We start from the raw sequence: 18,259 nt of genomic DNA on the forward strand, positions 1-18,259 counted from the left end.
TCACTTATTAAAAGAGAAAACACCTTGTTTTTATTATATATTTACTTGTTTTTGGAGCTGCATCTTTTACAGTGTGTCTGCACTTTCTGACATTATTCTGTTCATATTCTGGTATTATTTGTATTGTCGTTTCGGAATGTTCTTGTGTGCTATTGAAAATAAACAATACTAATGAAAACTAATCCAAGCAGCACATAATAAACTAAAAAAGAAATCAGCCAGACAACCATTTTTTGACCTTTTGTAGGTTGAACTATCGATGTGATGGATTTAGTAGAGAGAATAATGAATGCCCTTTCTTGCAATGTAAACATAAGTGGAAAATAATTTGTATATTCAAACCAAATTAAAATGTTTCTTCCCGTGCTACGCCCTTTTACAATTTGAAAATTGGATGAGTACTTTTTTCCACAATTGTAGCCTTTATTTAAAGGGAACCTATCATGCAAAATGCACTTTTGTACGTCTTTTCTACATGAATATGTGTCCCCGGTGTTCCAGGGAACTCACCAAGTGTCAGAAAACACAACCCTCTCTATTTTCCTCCATACCCAAATCTCTAAAAAAGGGGCTGCAACGGATCTGATCAAAACTGATCCAGATTTGAACACTGTCCTGACGTCAGGACGGTGGCACTACGGCTATTGGGCCAACTCCACCAATCAGGAGGAGACAGCCACGGCCATTGCCGTTCAAAAGCGCTGGAGACGCTGTAGTACATATGCCAGGCCTGTAGGTGGTGCTGTTCTCACAGAATCAGCCCTTGCTAAAACAGGGGTAAAAAAGTGCACATTGAGCGAAATGAGGCATGGCTAAAATGCATGATCTGTTTGGTATTTTGAAAAATAAAAAAGTATAAATATGCCTTATATAGGTATGGTCCTACACTCTATTATTAAAATATAGCATGATAGGTCCACTTTAAGAAAAGTGACAAGAAATGTAAAGTAACTGAAGGCATCCTCAGACCTGAACGCGTCACAAATTGTTGTTCACACTGACAGCTTTAATCTGATAGGGCGCCCTGGTCGTCATGGAGACAGGAAACGGTTTCTGTAATCTGTAATCCATCAACGTCTTCATGATCAGTTCCTCAGAAATGCAGTTCAGGGAAGTGAGCTACACTTGAATCTATATTTGAATATATGTGTTTCTTGATGCTCTTAAAGCACTTTGAATGGCCTCGTGTTGAAAGATGCTTTATCAATAAACTTTCTTTGCCTTTCCTTTAATGGAGCGATTGAACAAAGGCAGTGACAGAGAATCAAGACGTCCTCAGAGAGAGTCTGTCTCCTTCTATAGATCTCACCCTGATGAACACAGAGAGCGACTGGACGGCAGCACGACCCTCTGTTCACACTGAGATCATGGCCTACAGAAACACCTGATCATGTGACTCACTGTAGAGGCCTTCACACAGCGGGGGGGGATTTGTCTGAAACAAGGGGACTCCTGAGAGTTCACACCTCAAATCAAGCTAACCAATCATGTTGAGTCTTTATTAATGAGGGTTACAGAACCTCTCCATAGCCAGAACCAAGCTGGTTCCACCTGAACCTGTTCCTCCCCGGACTCTGGTCCTCTGCTCTGTGACTCTGATCTCTGAGTCCTTCTTCTACTTTTCTACACACTTTGTTTTTTGCACCTGCCTTTGTTCAGTCTGGCTTTTAGTTCTTTAGGTGCTTGATTAAAAATGTTAAGCAGCAAACCCCAATGTTAGTTATTCTGTATGTGTGTGAAAGAGTTTGTTATTTTAAATTAGTCTCCTACTGAACTGTTTCAAACACGTCATGTGGTCTTAATGTGATCTTATCAAAGTTAAAGAGAATTATAAAAAAAAACCACACACACACACACACACACACACACACACACACACACACACACACACACACACACACACACACACACACACACACACACACACACCACCAGTGATAAGGACATGCAGCATATTGCACAACTGCATAAGGATACACTCACTGATTCCCCCCCCCCATCACTTCCTGGTGACAGCTGAGATCTGACAGAGAGATAGCAACATGCTAACGGTGCTCTCTGATGTCTCAATCACTCCCTCAGTAAACACACACTGTTCACAGGACTCTGACACGTACATACAATCATCATATAGGCTTCAACATGTCATGCTATATACAGGTTAAGCATACGAGTTAAATATGCTGCATAATTCTATATTTACACGCTTTGCACATATGTATCTACAGTGGGGGGGTGCTGTAACTTCTAGAGCCCCCTGAGAGTGTTCCTGTTTATCTGAGTTCACTTTAACCCTTGGATGGCGTTCATATCGTTGTTATTCAGCCGGTGTTCGGGGGTCTGGAGTCCCGCTGAGCTACTGGGTTTGTAAATGAACACAACCAAACAATTGGATGTAAACATACTCAACAGATGTTCCCTTTATCCCAACTACAAGCCGTACAAACAGCTGATAAGGTTCATATTTGCCCTTTACCTTTGTTGGATCACAATTATAATTAAAGACCATATTTGTTTTTATTTTAAAATGCAATTGAACAAAACAATTTTTTTATTTAATCACGATATGACAAATGTACAAATAAAGGGTTTTTCTTAAGTATTTTTTTAGAGCATTTACAACATTGATGTGAGTCTACACAACACTTCAGCCCCGTTAACACCAGTGGAGAACCGTGTCTATCACAACTGGACCTTCTGTAGACACACACCCCCCGCCACCGCTCCCCCCCCCCCCCCCCCCCCCCCGCCGTTATAATGTCCGTCTTTTCACTGAATTATCGTCTTGAAAAGGTACTGACAACAATTCTGCAACAACATCATCTTCACCTGTTTCCATTTCAACGTTAAAACAATAAAACTTCAGATGAATTGCTCCGTGGCATTTCTCTGGATCCTCTGTCTCTCTCCAGTGAACTACCGGGGTTGCGGTCGAATAGTCCATTTAGCTTAGGAACCTTCCTAACGGAGTGAAATGACCCGGAAGTCCCTCAGTGGCAGCCATGATAAGTGCCGTTCGAATTCTCTAAATGAAAGGAAAGGAGGTTTCAAACTTCCTTTATAACCTCCTTAGCTTAGGAACCACTGGACCTCCCTAACCTAAAGGAGAGGAGAAGATGCTGCCCCACAATGCCTTGCGGCCGCGGCATTTGCCGTCACACAACAGTCGGCCGTTCACGGTTACAACCGATTATGAACGAGAAATGATATCATGAAAGTTACGGTGCTTATTAAGCATTTTAAAACGTATGTGGTAAGTTGCCAAAGTGCTTTGTTTTGAACGTCCATCAGTATTATAATCAAAAAGAGAAATGTGAACGTTAGTTTTTACTGAAATGATCAAATAAAGTCAACATTTCACAGTCTTTACTGAGCTGTGTGGGGTTTGTTCAACTTTTAAAAGATGTTTGAATGGTGATATACACAGTGATAGATGTTAAGGACTAACGTTTATAATAAATACATTTGTATTGATTTTAAGATCTTTTCATACAATCATACGTATTGGGATCATTTGTATTAATGTGGACCGGAGGGAGAGGGTGACGAGCATAAGTTTCACTTTCCTTTTTTATTTCAATTCCAACTTTGGTCATGAAGAATATGTTTCTCTGTTGTCCCCGTTCATAAAGCATAAAACAACAGCATCAGAGCACGGTGCAGAGTCTCTAGATGAGTTTACAGTAGTCCCTCGTTCTTATTAAACATCCATGTTGTAGTCCGCTGTATAGAAAACTGTAGTTTCCATAGTTTCCCCACAGCAGCAGGCGCATATTTATGACCTCCGCTGGCGCATCATAAACACGTCGGATAGTGAAAGTGCAGTCGGATTCTCTACCGCAGTCTCTTCTCCTAAATCCTTTTGAATTCTCCTATCCACTATCCCTTAACCCCGTGACGTTTCACTCAGAGGTCAAGGAATAGACGATAGGGTTAGAATTTAGGAGCTGATTTGTGGACTATTCGACCGCAACCCGAACCTTCTAGAGCACCTGGAACCGAGGGAAACTCTGAAAGAACACGCCCATTGGCTACAAATCAATATATGATTGGTTGATCAAACTGTCAATCCAAACGCTCTCATTCAGTGTGAGGGCAAGGGCCTTCTGTCAAGGATTAAGGCTGCTTCTCAGGTCGATTAAATGGAATCCTTGCGTCCCTCACTTCCGTCGTTTCCCTGCGTTTAGTCCCTCCCACCAGGGAAGCATGGAGAGACGCAAGGAAACCACGAGAAGCAGGGAAATGAGTTTTAAGAGCAATGGGACGTCCTTTCCTCCGGAGCGTCACGTGAAGCGACGTCCGTTTGTGATGACGCTGCACAGCTGATGTCTGACAGCAGCTCTGTCCCCGTTGTTTTCACACTCACCTCTGTTAGTACACATTTACTGACATATACATTTGTATCATCTGTTGTAGACCCAAATATATTAAATAAAATAAGAACTCATTCTCAAAAAAGATAAACGCCATTCTTAAAAGGTATAAACGAACAATAGTTAGATTAATATTGATTAGAGTGCACAATAGAAATAAAATAATTCAGAGAAGAAAAAGAGGGGGGGGTCAAACTCCATTTCATCTCGGGCCCACATCAGCATTAAGTTTGCACTCAAAGGGCCGGTTGTAACTTTAAGACTATATAAATAAATATATAATATATGTAAAATCATGTATTATACGTTATTGACTCTCTCTGAAGTCTAGGGCAAATAATTCTCTTCAGTGTGAATATCACAAAATGAGTAAGAAATCATTGCAATGTGTACTATACATGTAGGACAGTAAAAAAAAACAGTTTAAAAGGGGAGTGATTAGTAAAATATGCATAAATAAAAAGAAAGAATACTAACTAGGTAAGAAGCCCTGAGACACAGTTTCGTGAAAAAAGACCCGCAGGCCCCGGTACCGGGAGCTCTCGGGTTTAACAGGTTAATGAGGATTACAGAACCTCTCCATAGTCAGAAGCAAGCTGGTTCCACCTGAACCTGTTCCTCCCCGGACTCTGGTCCTCTGCTCTGTGACTCTGATCTCTGAGTCCTTCTTCTACTTTTTCACACACTTTGTTTTTTGCACCTGCCTTTGTTCAGTCTGGCTTTTAGTTCTTTAGTTGCTTGATTACAAATGTTAAGCAGCAAACCCCAATGTTAGTCATTCTGTATCTGTGTGAAAGAGTTTGTTATTTTAAATTAGACATTTATGTTTACTTGTTCTCCTTCTAAAGACTAGCGTTGGATCATTTCCCTCAAAATAGGATCATGTTCAGCCTCTGATGTGATGATTTGACATGTAGCTGAAGAGAGAAGAGAGCGGGAAGTGACCATCAGATATCAATACCTTATCAATACCATCAGAGATGTTTCCAGAGAGACTCCACCTCTCGCTTTACGCTGATATAATGTGAGGACAAAACATGAGATGCTCAAAATAAAGAGAGCGAGAGAGAGAGAGAGAGAAGAGAGACATGGATCACCTGCTGCTGCTGCTGATGCTACTGGTCTGTAGCTCAGGTAATAATCCACTTTATTATTTATTATATTCAAATATCTTTGTGATCTCTCAAGAAAACACTGCTCGTAAACACTGACAGCAAGACACACACACACACACACACACACACACACACACACACACACACACACACACACACACACACACACACACACACAGGCCCGGCACCATCACAGACATGGTGCACTTTAATGCTACGATGTGTGTGATCTTAGATAGTAATTCAAATGTATTAAATATATCCTACGTCAAATACTCTACATGTGTTGTATAGACTTTTGTGATTTGTGATTGGCCCACATTCAGACCAATCAGGAATTGAGCAGCACTAAACTTGTAGAAGCCGAGTATGTTGTGTTTCGAACTGTTTCTTTGCACACAATTGAAGGCTCTATACGCCCCGAGGTGATGGGAAATGGATCATTAATAAACTCCTCACCACCTTCCTCAAGACCCTGGTAGCCATGCCAAGTGTCATAGGGGCATTTAAGTCTGCCTTAACTTTCGGGGTCTCCACTGCAGAATGTGGGACCCTGAAAAGCCTCACGCAGTAGGGAGATGGTTTGCATGTGGAATAAACATCTTGGTGCTTACTCTGTATTCTGTGTTTGCTGCTCGGTCAGCGGTTGCCCAAGTTGAAGGCCCGAGCAAAGCTGCTTTGTTTAGTTATTGTGAGTGTGTGCCTTGCTCCTGAGTGCTGTGTTCCCAGTGATCGTGCCGCCGTGCACACGGTGTTTCAAACGTGGTTTCTATGCTGCTCTTTATTTCTGTGTCTCTACGCAGTGATGTTGGCCATGCTGCTGGATCTTATCTACATGACGGGTTAGTGGGTCCTCACAGGCCCTCTCTGTAGACCGGGCCTACACACACACACACACACACACACACACACACACACACACACACACACACACACACACACACACACACACACACACATTGACAGCAGATTTGTATTCTATTTTCTTTGGGTAAATAAATATTTTATTGATCTTCCCATCATCGTCTTTATATTCAGACATTAAGAGTTTTTTCATTGGAGGCCGCGCTGACGCCTCCACAGAGAGCGTGTCTCACAGTTGTGCAATAGCTCCCTGTCCTTATCGCTGGTGGTGTGTGTGTGTGTGTGTGTGTGTGTGTGTGTGTGTGTGTGTGTGTGTGTGTGTGTGTGTGTGTGTGTGTGTGTGTGTGTGTGTGTGTGTGGTTGGGATGTGCGTACATGTTTTTTTATAATTATTTGTAACTTTGATCAGATCAAATGAAGACACGCCATCAGTTGCATAATCAGCAGAAACTACGGAAAGAGTTTGTTTTCAACAAGGGTGTAACTTTGGTTTGAGAAGTGGGGGGGGGACAAAACAGGGGTCCTCCACAATGAGACATTTTCTCAATTTAATTCCATTTCCTGCCTTTCTACAAATATATTAGGGACTATGGTGTTAACAAGGCCAAGAGAAGTGTGTAGTGTATATGATGAGAGTGCAGATTGATCTGTGTATACGTGGGGTCACTTCACGCACTGTCTTAGACACACATACACACACACACACACACACACACACACACACACACACACACACACACACACACATATATATATACACACACACACACACACACACACACACACACACACACACTGACAGCAGTTTGTTATTCTATTTGTCTTTGGGTTAATAAATGTTGTATTGAACATCCCATCAGTGTGTTTATACTCAGTTATATTAAGGCATTAATATTTGTGTAGAGACAACTCAAAGTGTTTGTCCTCCAACACGTTCTAACACCTCTATTATATCATTTACACTGATCTCTATTATTGCATATTTGAATGAGTCTGCCTACACTATTGGTCATAATTGTGAATTACCTGTGGTTGATATAGTGTGTGTGTATGAGTGGGGTCCAAATACACACACCGTCAGGTTTTTAAGCATAAGTGGGGTCTATATACACACTGTTTTACACACACAAACACACACAAACAAAAACACATGTACACATACTCTTACGCACACACATTTACATTGACACACACACACACAGAGGTACTGAGGTGGGATCCATATATACACACAGTCTCTCTTTTAGGCATCAGTGGGGTCACTTTAAATACACACGTACACACACACACACACACAAAGTCTTACATCAAGTTTTATCACCAAATACATTGATATTTGTCAAACACACTCACACAAATGCACACACACTCACACACACACACTCACACACATCACACACACAGAGACACACCAACTTACATGCACACAAAAACACACACACACACACACACACACACAAACACACACACAAACACCCACACAAACTTACAGACACACACACACACCCATGGGAGGACACTCAAACAATATACACAAAAACACACACTGTCACACACACACACACACACACTTGAGGACACAAACATGCACCTCCCCCCCCTTCTGAAGGTGGTACAGCATGGATCAGATCAGGCAGGATCCTGGAGTAAACACAGAGATCATCATCATCAGAAAGAGCAGAGGTCACTGACTGGAAGCAGCTTCCTGGAGACGTTCAGCTACTGACCTGTAGGGGGCGACCACACACACACCATCTGGTTTACAGACATACATTCATAAAGTCTGGGTTTAAGACAGATGTGGGGTCCATACATTCATAAAGTCTGGGTTTTAGACAGATGTGGGTTCCATATATTCATGCTGTCTTCAGGCACGTGCACACATAGACCTCAAAGTGGGCTTGAGTCCCTGCCCTTTTTCTTCCTCCAGAGAAAGTGCCCTTTTTATGGGGTGCTTTTTTTCTTCTTTTCTTTTTTAAATAAATGAATATGTATCTACTGCTGTTTGCGCACACTTTCCAAAAATATATTGATTGAATAAAAAATATATATATCAGGTCGGGAGATTAGACTGAAGTTCCGCTGCTCTCTCTCCCCTCCCCTCCCTCCCTCCACGTCTCGCGCACAGCTGTGCGGACATCGGCAGTCCCTTCAGACAGACAGGTAGCAGCACCTCCCACTTTACTGTCCCACATTATGCCGGCTTTTCTTGGTTTATTTTGAAGGTGACTGGTGATGAACAAATGACTAAGCTGCCAGTGTGTGAAAGACACACTCAGAAGCCAAAGTACAGAAGAGAGGCTTTCTGATCTCCTCCTCCTCGCTATTGAGAAGGACATTCCTGTTATCCAGTGAAGTAATAAACATCTACGGGACATGGCCCCCAGAAGGTTGCTGCTGTAAGGGAGGAAGGAGAGACAACAAGTGAAGACATGAAAACATATTTAACAACTTCCAAGTGCAAAGAAAGATGCAAAGAAAGTTAGTAACAAAAGAAGTTATTAACAAAATATTTAATTTCAGATTTCAAGACATTTTAAAATAATTTCAGTAAAGTTGCAGTATTTTTGCATGTTCTTAATAAATATTTTTGCACCGTTTTTTCAGCATTTTTTATGTGTTTTGTCCAATTAAATTAAGTAAATGAGTAGGAGAGGAGAGCAGAATGCACTCAGTGTAATTGTTGTAACTAAACTTAGCCCTACTTGTAGTTTGGAGTGTAGGTTGGTTTGCGTATTTATGTAGAGAACAGCCTTTTTCAGTTTTGTGTGAAGATTTTTGTTGATTTTGAAGTGTTATTTATTTGAATACCACAAAAATAATTCAAAGGACTTAATGTTGTGCTAAAATAAACTAATTATTATAGCAATTTTAACTAGTAGCATAGAAAACATGCACATTGTGGCATAGTTTCCTTTGTTGATGTCTGCTCTTGTAGTGAATACTAAAGTAGACCATTGTCTCTGTGTTAACTGATTATTTTGTAGAATTATGTTGAGTATTAAACAATTGCGTGAGTGTATTAAAATTAATTGGTCGGTAAGCCAGAGATGTGCAACTATATTTAACTTTTAGTTTTACATTTTCTTAAATAAATGATTATGGGATGTGCCCTTTTTCTCACTTGAGCCCGTGCCCCCCAAAATGTCTGTGCAAGTCCCTGGCTGTCTTACACACACACACATACACATACACACACACACACACATACACACACACACACACACACACACACACACACACACACACACACAACACACACACACACACACACACACACACACACACACACACACACACCACACACACACACACACACACACACACACTATACCAGGTCATATTGAAACAGGTACAGGTCAGTTAGTTAATGTCTGCAGTTAGTGATAGGGGAGTGAGGCGTTCAGGTGACAGCAGAAGGTGGGAACTGGCAGCATCTCTTTCCTCTGTGGTTCCTCCTAATGTAATTGTTGCTGTAGAACATGTTTCAGTGTGATGATGGTGCTCCATGACTCATCTGAATTGAAGGAGCATATTCTCTAAACTGAACTGTTGCTTTAACTCTGAATATGTGACTTCTCTGTATGAACGTGTTATTCTCAGCTAGAGTAAACTGGTGAAATGACTCCAGAGTGAGTTCACTGACGTGTTCCTGAGATGATAGAAAACTCTGTTTACCTTATCTTCTGATTTCTCCTCAGGACTCCAGGCTGAAGGAGAACACAACTCAACAGGTAAAGTGCTCAGTTTATTCACCCTGTTACTCTTGAAGTGATTACAGTCTGTAAACAACCTTTATCATAAAACATGATGTAGTTTAAAGACTTCACCACTAACTGATCCTAGTTTCATCATTTATGATTTTACCATGTTTGTGAAACCAGGATATACTTCAAAGGTAAACAACAAACCATCATCACCTTTTCATCACCACCACTTTTCATGATTATACTTTATAAATACCATCAGATCATCACATTGAAAAGGAATCTAACTTCGATACAACCAACGTTAATATCTAGGCCGTCTCCGATACCGAACTCCGGTGCTGATAAGGCTCCGGTGAACGGCCGTCCAATCTTTTTAGGACTAAACCCCCCAGAATCTACACGCAAGAGCAACGTAATCTGCTTAGGGGGGCGTGTACAGCGTGGCCTCTAACACCAAACTGCCCGTCGTATCCCTATTTAGGCACTCCAGCTTCGGATGTCCGACCGCTAGGATAGCAAAACGGAGTGTATAGTGTAGTAGGTGTTGGTGGGCTGGTAGAACCCCAGAGCAGTATCTAAACTGCCCCTGGAGGAGAAACCCTGTGTCGTTGGGAGACTCCTTGGTAATTAGGGCAGCTTCAGGACCCTCAATCCCTAACCCCCAATTTTGATCCCCTTATACCAGGGGTCACCAACACGGTGCCCGCGGGCACTTGGTCGCCCGCAGAGGCAACGTGAGTCGCCCGCGGGGCATGTTCTAAAAATAGCTCGCCAAGCAAATCCAAAATGTATAAAATACACAAAACAAAAAAGGAAATGTAATTAAAAGAATCTACCCTATGCATAAACGAAACCTAAATCATAGCGAACTCTATCTACTTACTACAACTCTATATCTATCTAACACCCCTCCTCCCCCCACCCCCAAAATTAATATCTACCAATCACGTTCTTGCTTGATTTGCGGGACCAGCGTTGCAGTCTGGAAGAAAAGCAATGTGGCACCTCCCCGCTGATTTTCCTTCTGGCAGAATCTACACAACACATCAGCCCCATTGAGCAGCCTATCATGCAGCCTATACAGCACATGGGGGGCAGAGTTTTACTCTGCGTGTTGCAACTTGCATATCTTTATTGCACTTGACGCACACACACGCATGGCGTAATTTCCACCTGGGACAGGGGGGAAATGTCCCCCCCACTTTTCGAAATTCCGTTTGTGTCCCCCCACTTTAAAAATATGTTTATTTTTTTTTTTTAACGCAAGCCGTCGATCGCAACGGAGGAGCTCACAGCCTCTGTGAGCGAGCGAGAGAGCTAGGGAGGGAGGGAGGGAGGGAGAGGGGGAGAGAGAGAGCGAGAGAGCTGGGGGGGAGGGAGGGAGGGAGAGAGAGAGAGCTAGGGAGAGCATACCTTTATCTATTTAATATAGATAAAGTAAGAAATCATTCCAATGTGTATAGGACAGTAAAAAAAATCAAAAAACAGTTTGAAAGGGGAGTGATTAGTAAAATAAGCATACATAAAAAGAAAGAATGCAGACTAGGTAACATAAGATAAGAATAAACCAGTTTAAATGATTTGTTATTGGTGGTGATCATATTCTAAAGATGTTTGGATTATTGAAAAGTATACAGCTCTCTTTCATCTGAGTGTTGAGAGCTGTTTCCATCAATTCATGTTGTGCTCAAAGTGCTCCAGATTGATGCATTTCACTTCAACATTAAAAAATAATCTTCCTCTGGGTGCATACCCCCGGACCCCCCTAGAGGAGGTGAGGACCCCCCTGGAGGAGGTGAGGCCCGTCCACCCCCAAATAAAGCAGGTTAAAATAATTAGATTGCATACATGTTCTTTTAGTAAACACTGCAAACGGGTCCCACAGACCCAAACAGCAAACAAAGGTTAAAGGTCAGCATATCATAATGTTAAAATGTGCTAAATATATACACCGCAAAAAAAGAAAAGAAAAGTAAAAGTAGCCCCCGACTTGTTTTATTTTTTTAAAGTAGCCCTCACCCTAAAAAAGGTTGGTGACCCCTGCCTTATACCAATTAAAACAATGCAAAAGTAATATCAAACACAGCCAGAGTCAAACATCAGAAAACTTCCCCCAAGCTCTCAAGCCTCCAAAAGCCTAAAAAACTCCCCGTTCTCTTCACACATCATCTTTTATAGTCTCTTGCCTCCTCCCTCTCTGCATCAGGTGGTTTCCGCTTTTCTATCTTTGAGGGAGAAGGAGGTCACGTTTAACTTTTACTTAATGAACAATTACAAATGTAAAGTTAAAATAAAACAAATTAATCTTTTTATTTAGCCTTTATTTATACAGGTGTAAAATCTCATTGAGACACAAGGTCTCATTTGCAAGAGAGACCTGTCAGTGGTAACACTACCACACAAAGTTACAGACAGACAGGACACTAAACACAGAGGCAACAATAAAATACAACATCGTAAAAAAAGTAGTCATTGAAATCCATATAAAGTATTCAGATATAGCAGGTGCAAATAAAGACTTATAGTAATAATATGCAATTTTAACAAGAAGGAATATGAACATGTTTCATGAAAGCAGAACACATTGTCAATGTCATGTTTAGAATCAAGTTTTTTCTTTAAACATTTAATTTCAAATATACAAACATTATACTTTAATTTATTAACATTGACTTAATTTATTAACAGAGACAATAAGGACAGCTTGTCTCTACGATTCGCTGGCCCAGGAAGTTGGTTCAAGTCCTTTGCGTAGGCCGCCTGCATCCTGTGCTTCATTGTCTTCATACCCGCTGTAACCGCTCTCAAGGTGTCAAAAACCACAAGCGCAACCACAATACATAAAAGTCAGAAGCAAATTCTTGTCAAAGTTTAAAAAGCAAACTTATATCAAAACAATTGAATATTATCATAAGGTCACTCAAAAATAAAATAATATAATGATTAACAATCATGTATATCAGAAAACATAGATATGCACCACTGAGTATAGAAGTGGGTTTAAACAACACAAAGCTAAATGGCTTAACAGCATTATCATAAGTAGTCAAAAATGTATAGTAACATGATGTTAAAAATAAATCAAGATACTCTGCACTTTTAACGGCACAATGTCAGCAGGTCAGGTCCACAGCATTTCTGGAGCCCTCGTCTGGTCAGCTGCTGTAAAAGATTAGTTTGGTGGCACAGAAGTTCTAGACTTCTTAGCCGGAGGAGGACAGGTAGACCCTTCCCCAAGCTCCCTAGGACTAATGTCAAAATAGTCTTCTAAATGTTCTGTAACATACCAGCGAGGTGGTTCCCTGTTATCCCCGTGGAGTCTCAGTGAGAGACCCCTCCTAGATGCTGGCAACAAATGATCAGATAAATCTTCTCTCTGATATAAGCGTCCATCACCAACCAACCACTCAACAGAACGTCTATAAAGGGACTGAAACATTGCTATAGTAAATATCACACATTTTCTTAAAAATATTGTTACATCTACTTGGTTTTAAATTCATTACTACCAACCAGGAGTTGGATAAACACCAGATACTACAAAAGGAAGTTGGTCAAAATCTCCAAAGTGAGCAAACCTATTCTAATGACTTTTAGCAGTTAAAACCTTCTAACATTATTCTACTTATTGAACTGCTCCCTGATAGGAAGAAACTAATAACACAACTGAACTCTCCTTTCTGCTCAAAATGGATAAATCAATAAACAACTCAGCGTTGGGCGATTGATAAGGCCATTTAGCCAGTTTCTAATAAGTAAAATGGGGATAGCTAAGATCAAAGTCACAAATCCCCCATTCTTTAATGACTTTGGGGTAATCAAAACTAAATTAAAAAATAGTCCAAATGATTCCAATCAGGATCTCTTGTATTGACTGGGATGAAGCATTCTCAGAGGTAACGTTCTGTCTCTCCATTACGTGCTGTCACTGTCTCAGGTCCAGAGAGTAGTGAGAGTATGTAAGGGCGGGGGTGCTGATCTCTATCTCAGAGCTGCATGTCAAACCACATCAACATCCGGTGCTTAGCCTGCAGCAAGGAGGAGAGGCAAAAGAGGAGAAATCTCCCTCTAAGCAGTTTTGAAAATGTTCTTTATAATTGTTTTCTTAAGCAGCTTTTATGGATAAAGCTACTTAATCATATGTTTCATGTTTCAGGTCCTATTAGTTTATAGATGTGGGGGGGGATGTTATACTTGATTAAAAGAAGTGATACCACAGTGTAGAAATACTGTAACAAGAACAAGTCTGGTATTGAAATCTACTTAGGTAAAAGTATTAGGATCAAATAATGCTTAAAGTACCATCATTAATACTCCGTTTGAATGTCAGTGGACTGCAAATAAGTCAATAAAGGAGCATGGCTGCTCATTCCCTGGCTCTCAAAAGAGTTTGGCTGGCTGTTTAATCTATGTTCACACTGAGACAGTACAACACAGAGAGAGAACAGTACACCTAGTGTGTAAGTAGATACAAGCAGGTCACACAGTATGATCACAAATACATAACATCTGTTCAAAATCTGTTTTTATTAGAAAGTACAGGCTGCATATGTTCTCAGCCTTGGAGAAACTTGACAGGTTCATTAATAAAACAGATATTTCAACGTGTGCCTACTTTGTTCATGTACTGTTGAGGTTCATCTCAGTAGTTGTGTGCTATAATGTATTTACAAAGTGTGAAGAGGAGGCAACTTTAGAATAGGGAACCTGTTCAGGTCAATTAGAGTCAAACTACTAGCTTATTGGTTATGAACAAGACTTCACTTTAAAATAGGGAACATGTTCTTAGATAGAAATACCTCATTTTGAGTTGTTTAGACTTAATGAACACTTACAGTTTCATGTCTTGTTACATAAGAATAGATCATATTTGTTAAGTGTTATTATGGGATAATTACTATTCTTGTGGTACTGCTGCCTTATTAGGCCCATATTGAGCAGCGCATATTAAGACCACAACTCATGAACAATAACTTCCTTACTTGCAATAAATAAGCACTAATTAGAGGGTTATTGAGGAAAAGCTCTCAACTAATGGCTTAGTACTTGTAGAATATGGTCATGTAGAATAAGGCATTAATAAGTGTTTTATAATGACTAATAAAGAGCCAATATACTGCTAATAAGCATGTTAATTAACAACTAGTTGATGGTTAATATGTGTACCGTAATATAAAGTGTTACCAGTCATTCAAACCTGTACTTACAGTACTTGAACTCATTTTGTTGAATACATGTGATGTAGTAGTATTATAAAACCATATACTCCAGTAAAGTAATTCAAACCTGTACTTACAGTACTTGAGTATATGTACTTTATTACTTCCCACCACCGGTTTATAGAGAGCTGGAGTTAATGATCTGATTATCACTCGGAAGTATTAATAGTATAAATGATTAATTATTAAAATATGCTAATATCAATGAAGGTACATGACTCTCTTGTTTCTCTTCAGAGCCTGGTGTTAGGCTGGTGAGAGGAGAGAGTCGCTGTGCAGGAGACCTGGAGATGGAACATGAGGGAGAATGGAGACCAGTGAGGGGCTTTCTCTCTTTCTGGACCCTGAAGGCAGCAGGAGTCGCCTGCAGAGAGCTGGACTGTGGCTCTGCTGTTTCTGTGGGAGAGAGAGAGGAGTCCTCAGAGAGACCTGTGTGGAGGATCAATCCTTACTGTGTTGAGTCTGGATCTGCTCTGAGGGAGTGTGCAGGATCATCTTCCTCTAAAGACATCCTGACTCTCACCTGCTCAGGTAAACCCATCAGTGACATCATCGATGACATCATCAGTGACATCATCAGTGACATCATCAGTGACATCATCAGTGACATCATCAGTGACATCATCGATGACATCATCAGTGACATCATCAGTGACATCATCGATGACATTTTCATTTATTGTTTTCATTTTCTTGTTTTTAGAATTAAAAAATACACAAACCCAAATAACAAATGATGAACAGTGTATGAAGCAGCCGGGCGTTGTGGGTGGGCTACTGGGTCTATAGGCCCACCCACTCATTCATCAACAATGACTGAGAGAAAATATAGCTTACCGGATTTTTATTTTTGATTATCTAAATGAATAATTAAATAATAAAATAATAGCAAAAATAAGTTTCCCTTTTAAAAAATGAATACAATTAGAAGCAACATTTATTAACGTATTCAGGCTTCTGTTGTGTGAGATGTTCTATCCAATCACAACAGGCCAATGTAAAATAGCCTGTTGTGATTGGCCTACATAGTTCACATAGTCGAAGCGCGGCGCAAACACAACGTAGGACGTCCCACAGACCCCGCAGATGAAGGAGGAAAATATAGCACTCATTTACAGAGTCACAAGAATCCATGTTCAGAGTTTTCAAAAGAGTGAGAGGGGAGAGGCCAGAACCATCATCCTCACAGCAGGGGCCGTCTCACTCCAGATTCTGCCTCTCTATGCTTTCTGTGTCTCTAAAATGTATCAATGTAATGTGAACCAAAAGAAATGAACAAGCAGTATTACATTTCATTTCACTCATTGCAGCCTGGAGCACGGCTGATATGAAGAGTCATGAAACCCACCGGGTTATTTGGAGCCTCCACCTCTAGAATGATACAATTCACTATTTAATGGAAAACACAAGATCAATATACAAACAACAGCTTGAATTCAATGATGACGCCATGTTTGAAGAACAACGTGTTTACAAACACCAATCAGATAACACATGTGAAACACACATGTAAGAGTAAAGAATGAAACCTTTTGAAAGTGTCTGTGTGAGAGCAGAGGTGGAGCTGAGCAGGAGCAGAGGATCTGCAGAGGAGGAGGTTTTGTTGAAGACACAGAGAAAGGGTTCACTAATGGAGACCACTTGCTAGAGGGTATCAGATGTAGATGTGAGGGTACCTGCAGTCTGTGTTCTTATAAACATGTGTTCTGTTGTTCATCATCAACTCATGTTGGAACTGAGTCCAGTTTGAATCTCTGAAATATTGTTTCATCTCTTTGATGGTGTGTCTTTGACCTCTGTTTGACCTTCTGTCCTCTGCAGACTCTGTCAGGCTGCTGGGGGGGGACTGGTCTGTGCTCAGGCAGACTGGAGGTGAAGTCTGACCAGTCTAACCAGTCTAACCCGTCCTGGTCCTCAGTGTGTGAGTCTGACTTTGACCAGCAGGATGCTCAGGTGGTCTGCCGGCAGCTGGGCTGTGGGGCTCCTTCAGTCCTCCAGGGGGCGCTCTATGGAGAAGGGGAGGCTCCAATGTGGACCAAAGAGTTCCAGTGTGGAGGCAATGAGTCTGCTCTCCTGGACTGTAGCTCAGCCTCAGAGAGAAACACCTGCTCACCTGGCACAGCTGTTAGCCTCACCTGCTCAGGTAGAGAGGAGCTGTGATTGGTTCATTCTGTTCTCATCAAACTCACTTTATTCTCTCTCTGATCACTCTCTTGTTTCTCTTCAGAGCCTGGTGGTGTTAAGCTGGAGGGAGGAGAGAGTCGCTGTGCAGGAGACCTGGAGGTGAAACATCAGGGAGAATGGAGACCAGTGGAGAGCTCTTACCCTTTCTGGACCCTGAAGGCAGCAGGAGTCGCCTGCAGAGAGCTCGACTGTGGCTCTGCTGTTTCTGTGGTACGGAGAGAGGAGTCCTCATGGAGACCTCTGTGGAGGATCAGCTCTAACTGTGTTCAGTCTGGATCTGCTCTGAGGGAGTGTGCAGAAGCATCAAATCAAGAAACAACTTCCTCTAACTACCTCCTGAATCTCACCTGCTCAGGTAAGCCCATCAGGGACATTGTTTATGACATCATGTCCTCTGTCTCTTTGTTAGTCTCTCTCTCTCTCTGACAAAGAGACAATCCCTCTCTGCTACCTGGACTGTCACAGACTGAAAGCTCTTTGTAATGTCTTCAAAGCGGTGTCTTCAGACTGAGAGGAGGTTTTCACAGAGACTGTTTTTATTGTTGCTGCTGGGGCAGGCAAACATGTGGATCTCCAGAAGCAGGAACAACAAAGTAAACAGTACAGCAGCTCAGCAACTCACTAACATGTGTTTCTCTTGGTGAAAGCAAGAGGGAGTTAGATTTTAGATTTCACTCTCTGATGAGAAACATGGAGGAGTTTTAAACTGTTATAAAGGAGTCTTTAAAAGATAATAATCTAATCTCTAATCTCTCTCTGTCTCTCTCTCCCTCCCCCATCTCTCTCTCTTCCTC

General features: G+C 41.3%; 1 protein-coding gene and 1 long non-coding RNA gene across 2 annotated transcripts in view; both read left to right on the top strand.

Annotated features, from left to right (window-relative positions):
• Window positions 1–5,427: 5,427 nt before the first annotated feature.
• On the top strand, window positions 5,428–15,603 carry LOC117484796. The gene is made up of 3 exons (XR_004556168.1): window positions 5,428–5,507; window positions 10,054–10,086; window positions 15,519–15,603. It is a non-coding gene; the product is annotated as an uncharacterized LOC117484796 (long non-coding RNA).
• A 1,200-nt stretch (window positions 15,604–16,803) lies between these two features.
• The window catches only part of LOC117484768 (scavenger receptor cysteine-rich type 1 protein M130-like), a 3,631-nt gene continuing 2,175 nt past the window's right edge, over window positions 16,804–18,259 (top strand). Inside the window, exons 1-4 of the mRNA XM_034133196.1 lie at window positions 16,804–16,878; window positions 17,103–17,424; window positions 17,509–17,624; window positions 17,736–17,820. Coding sequence (XP_033989087.1) covers window positions 16,804–16,878; window positions 17,103–17,424; window positions 17,509–17,624; window positions 17,736–17,820 — 598 coding nt within the window. The remainder of the gene's footprint in view (window positions 16,879–17,102; window positions 17,425–17,508; window positions 17,625–17,735; window positions 17,821–18,259) is intronic.

The sequence above is a fragment of the Trematomus bernacchii genome, unplaced genomic scaffold (genome assembly GCF_902827165.1).
Source record: "Trematomus bernacchii unplaced genomic scaffold, fTreBer1.1, whole genome shotgun sequence".
NCBI classification, from domain to species: domain Eukaryota; kingdom Metazoa; phylum Chordata; class Actinopteri; order Perciformes; family Nototheniidae; genus Trematomus; species Trematomus bernacchii.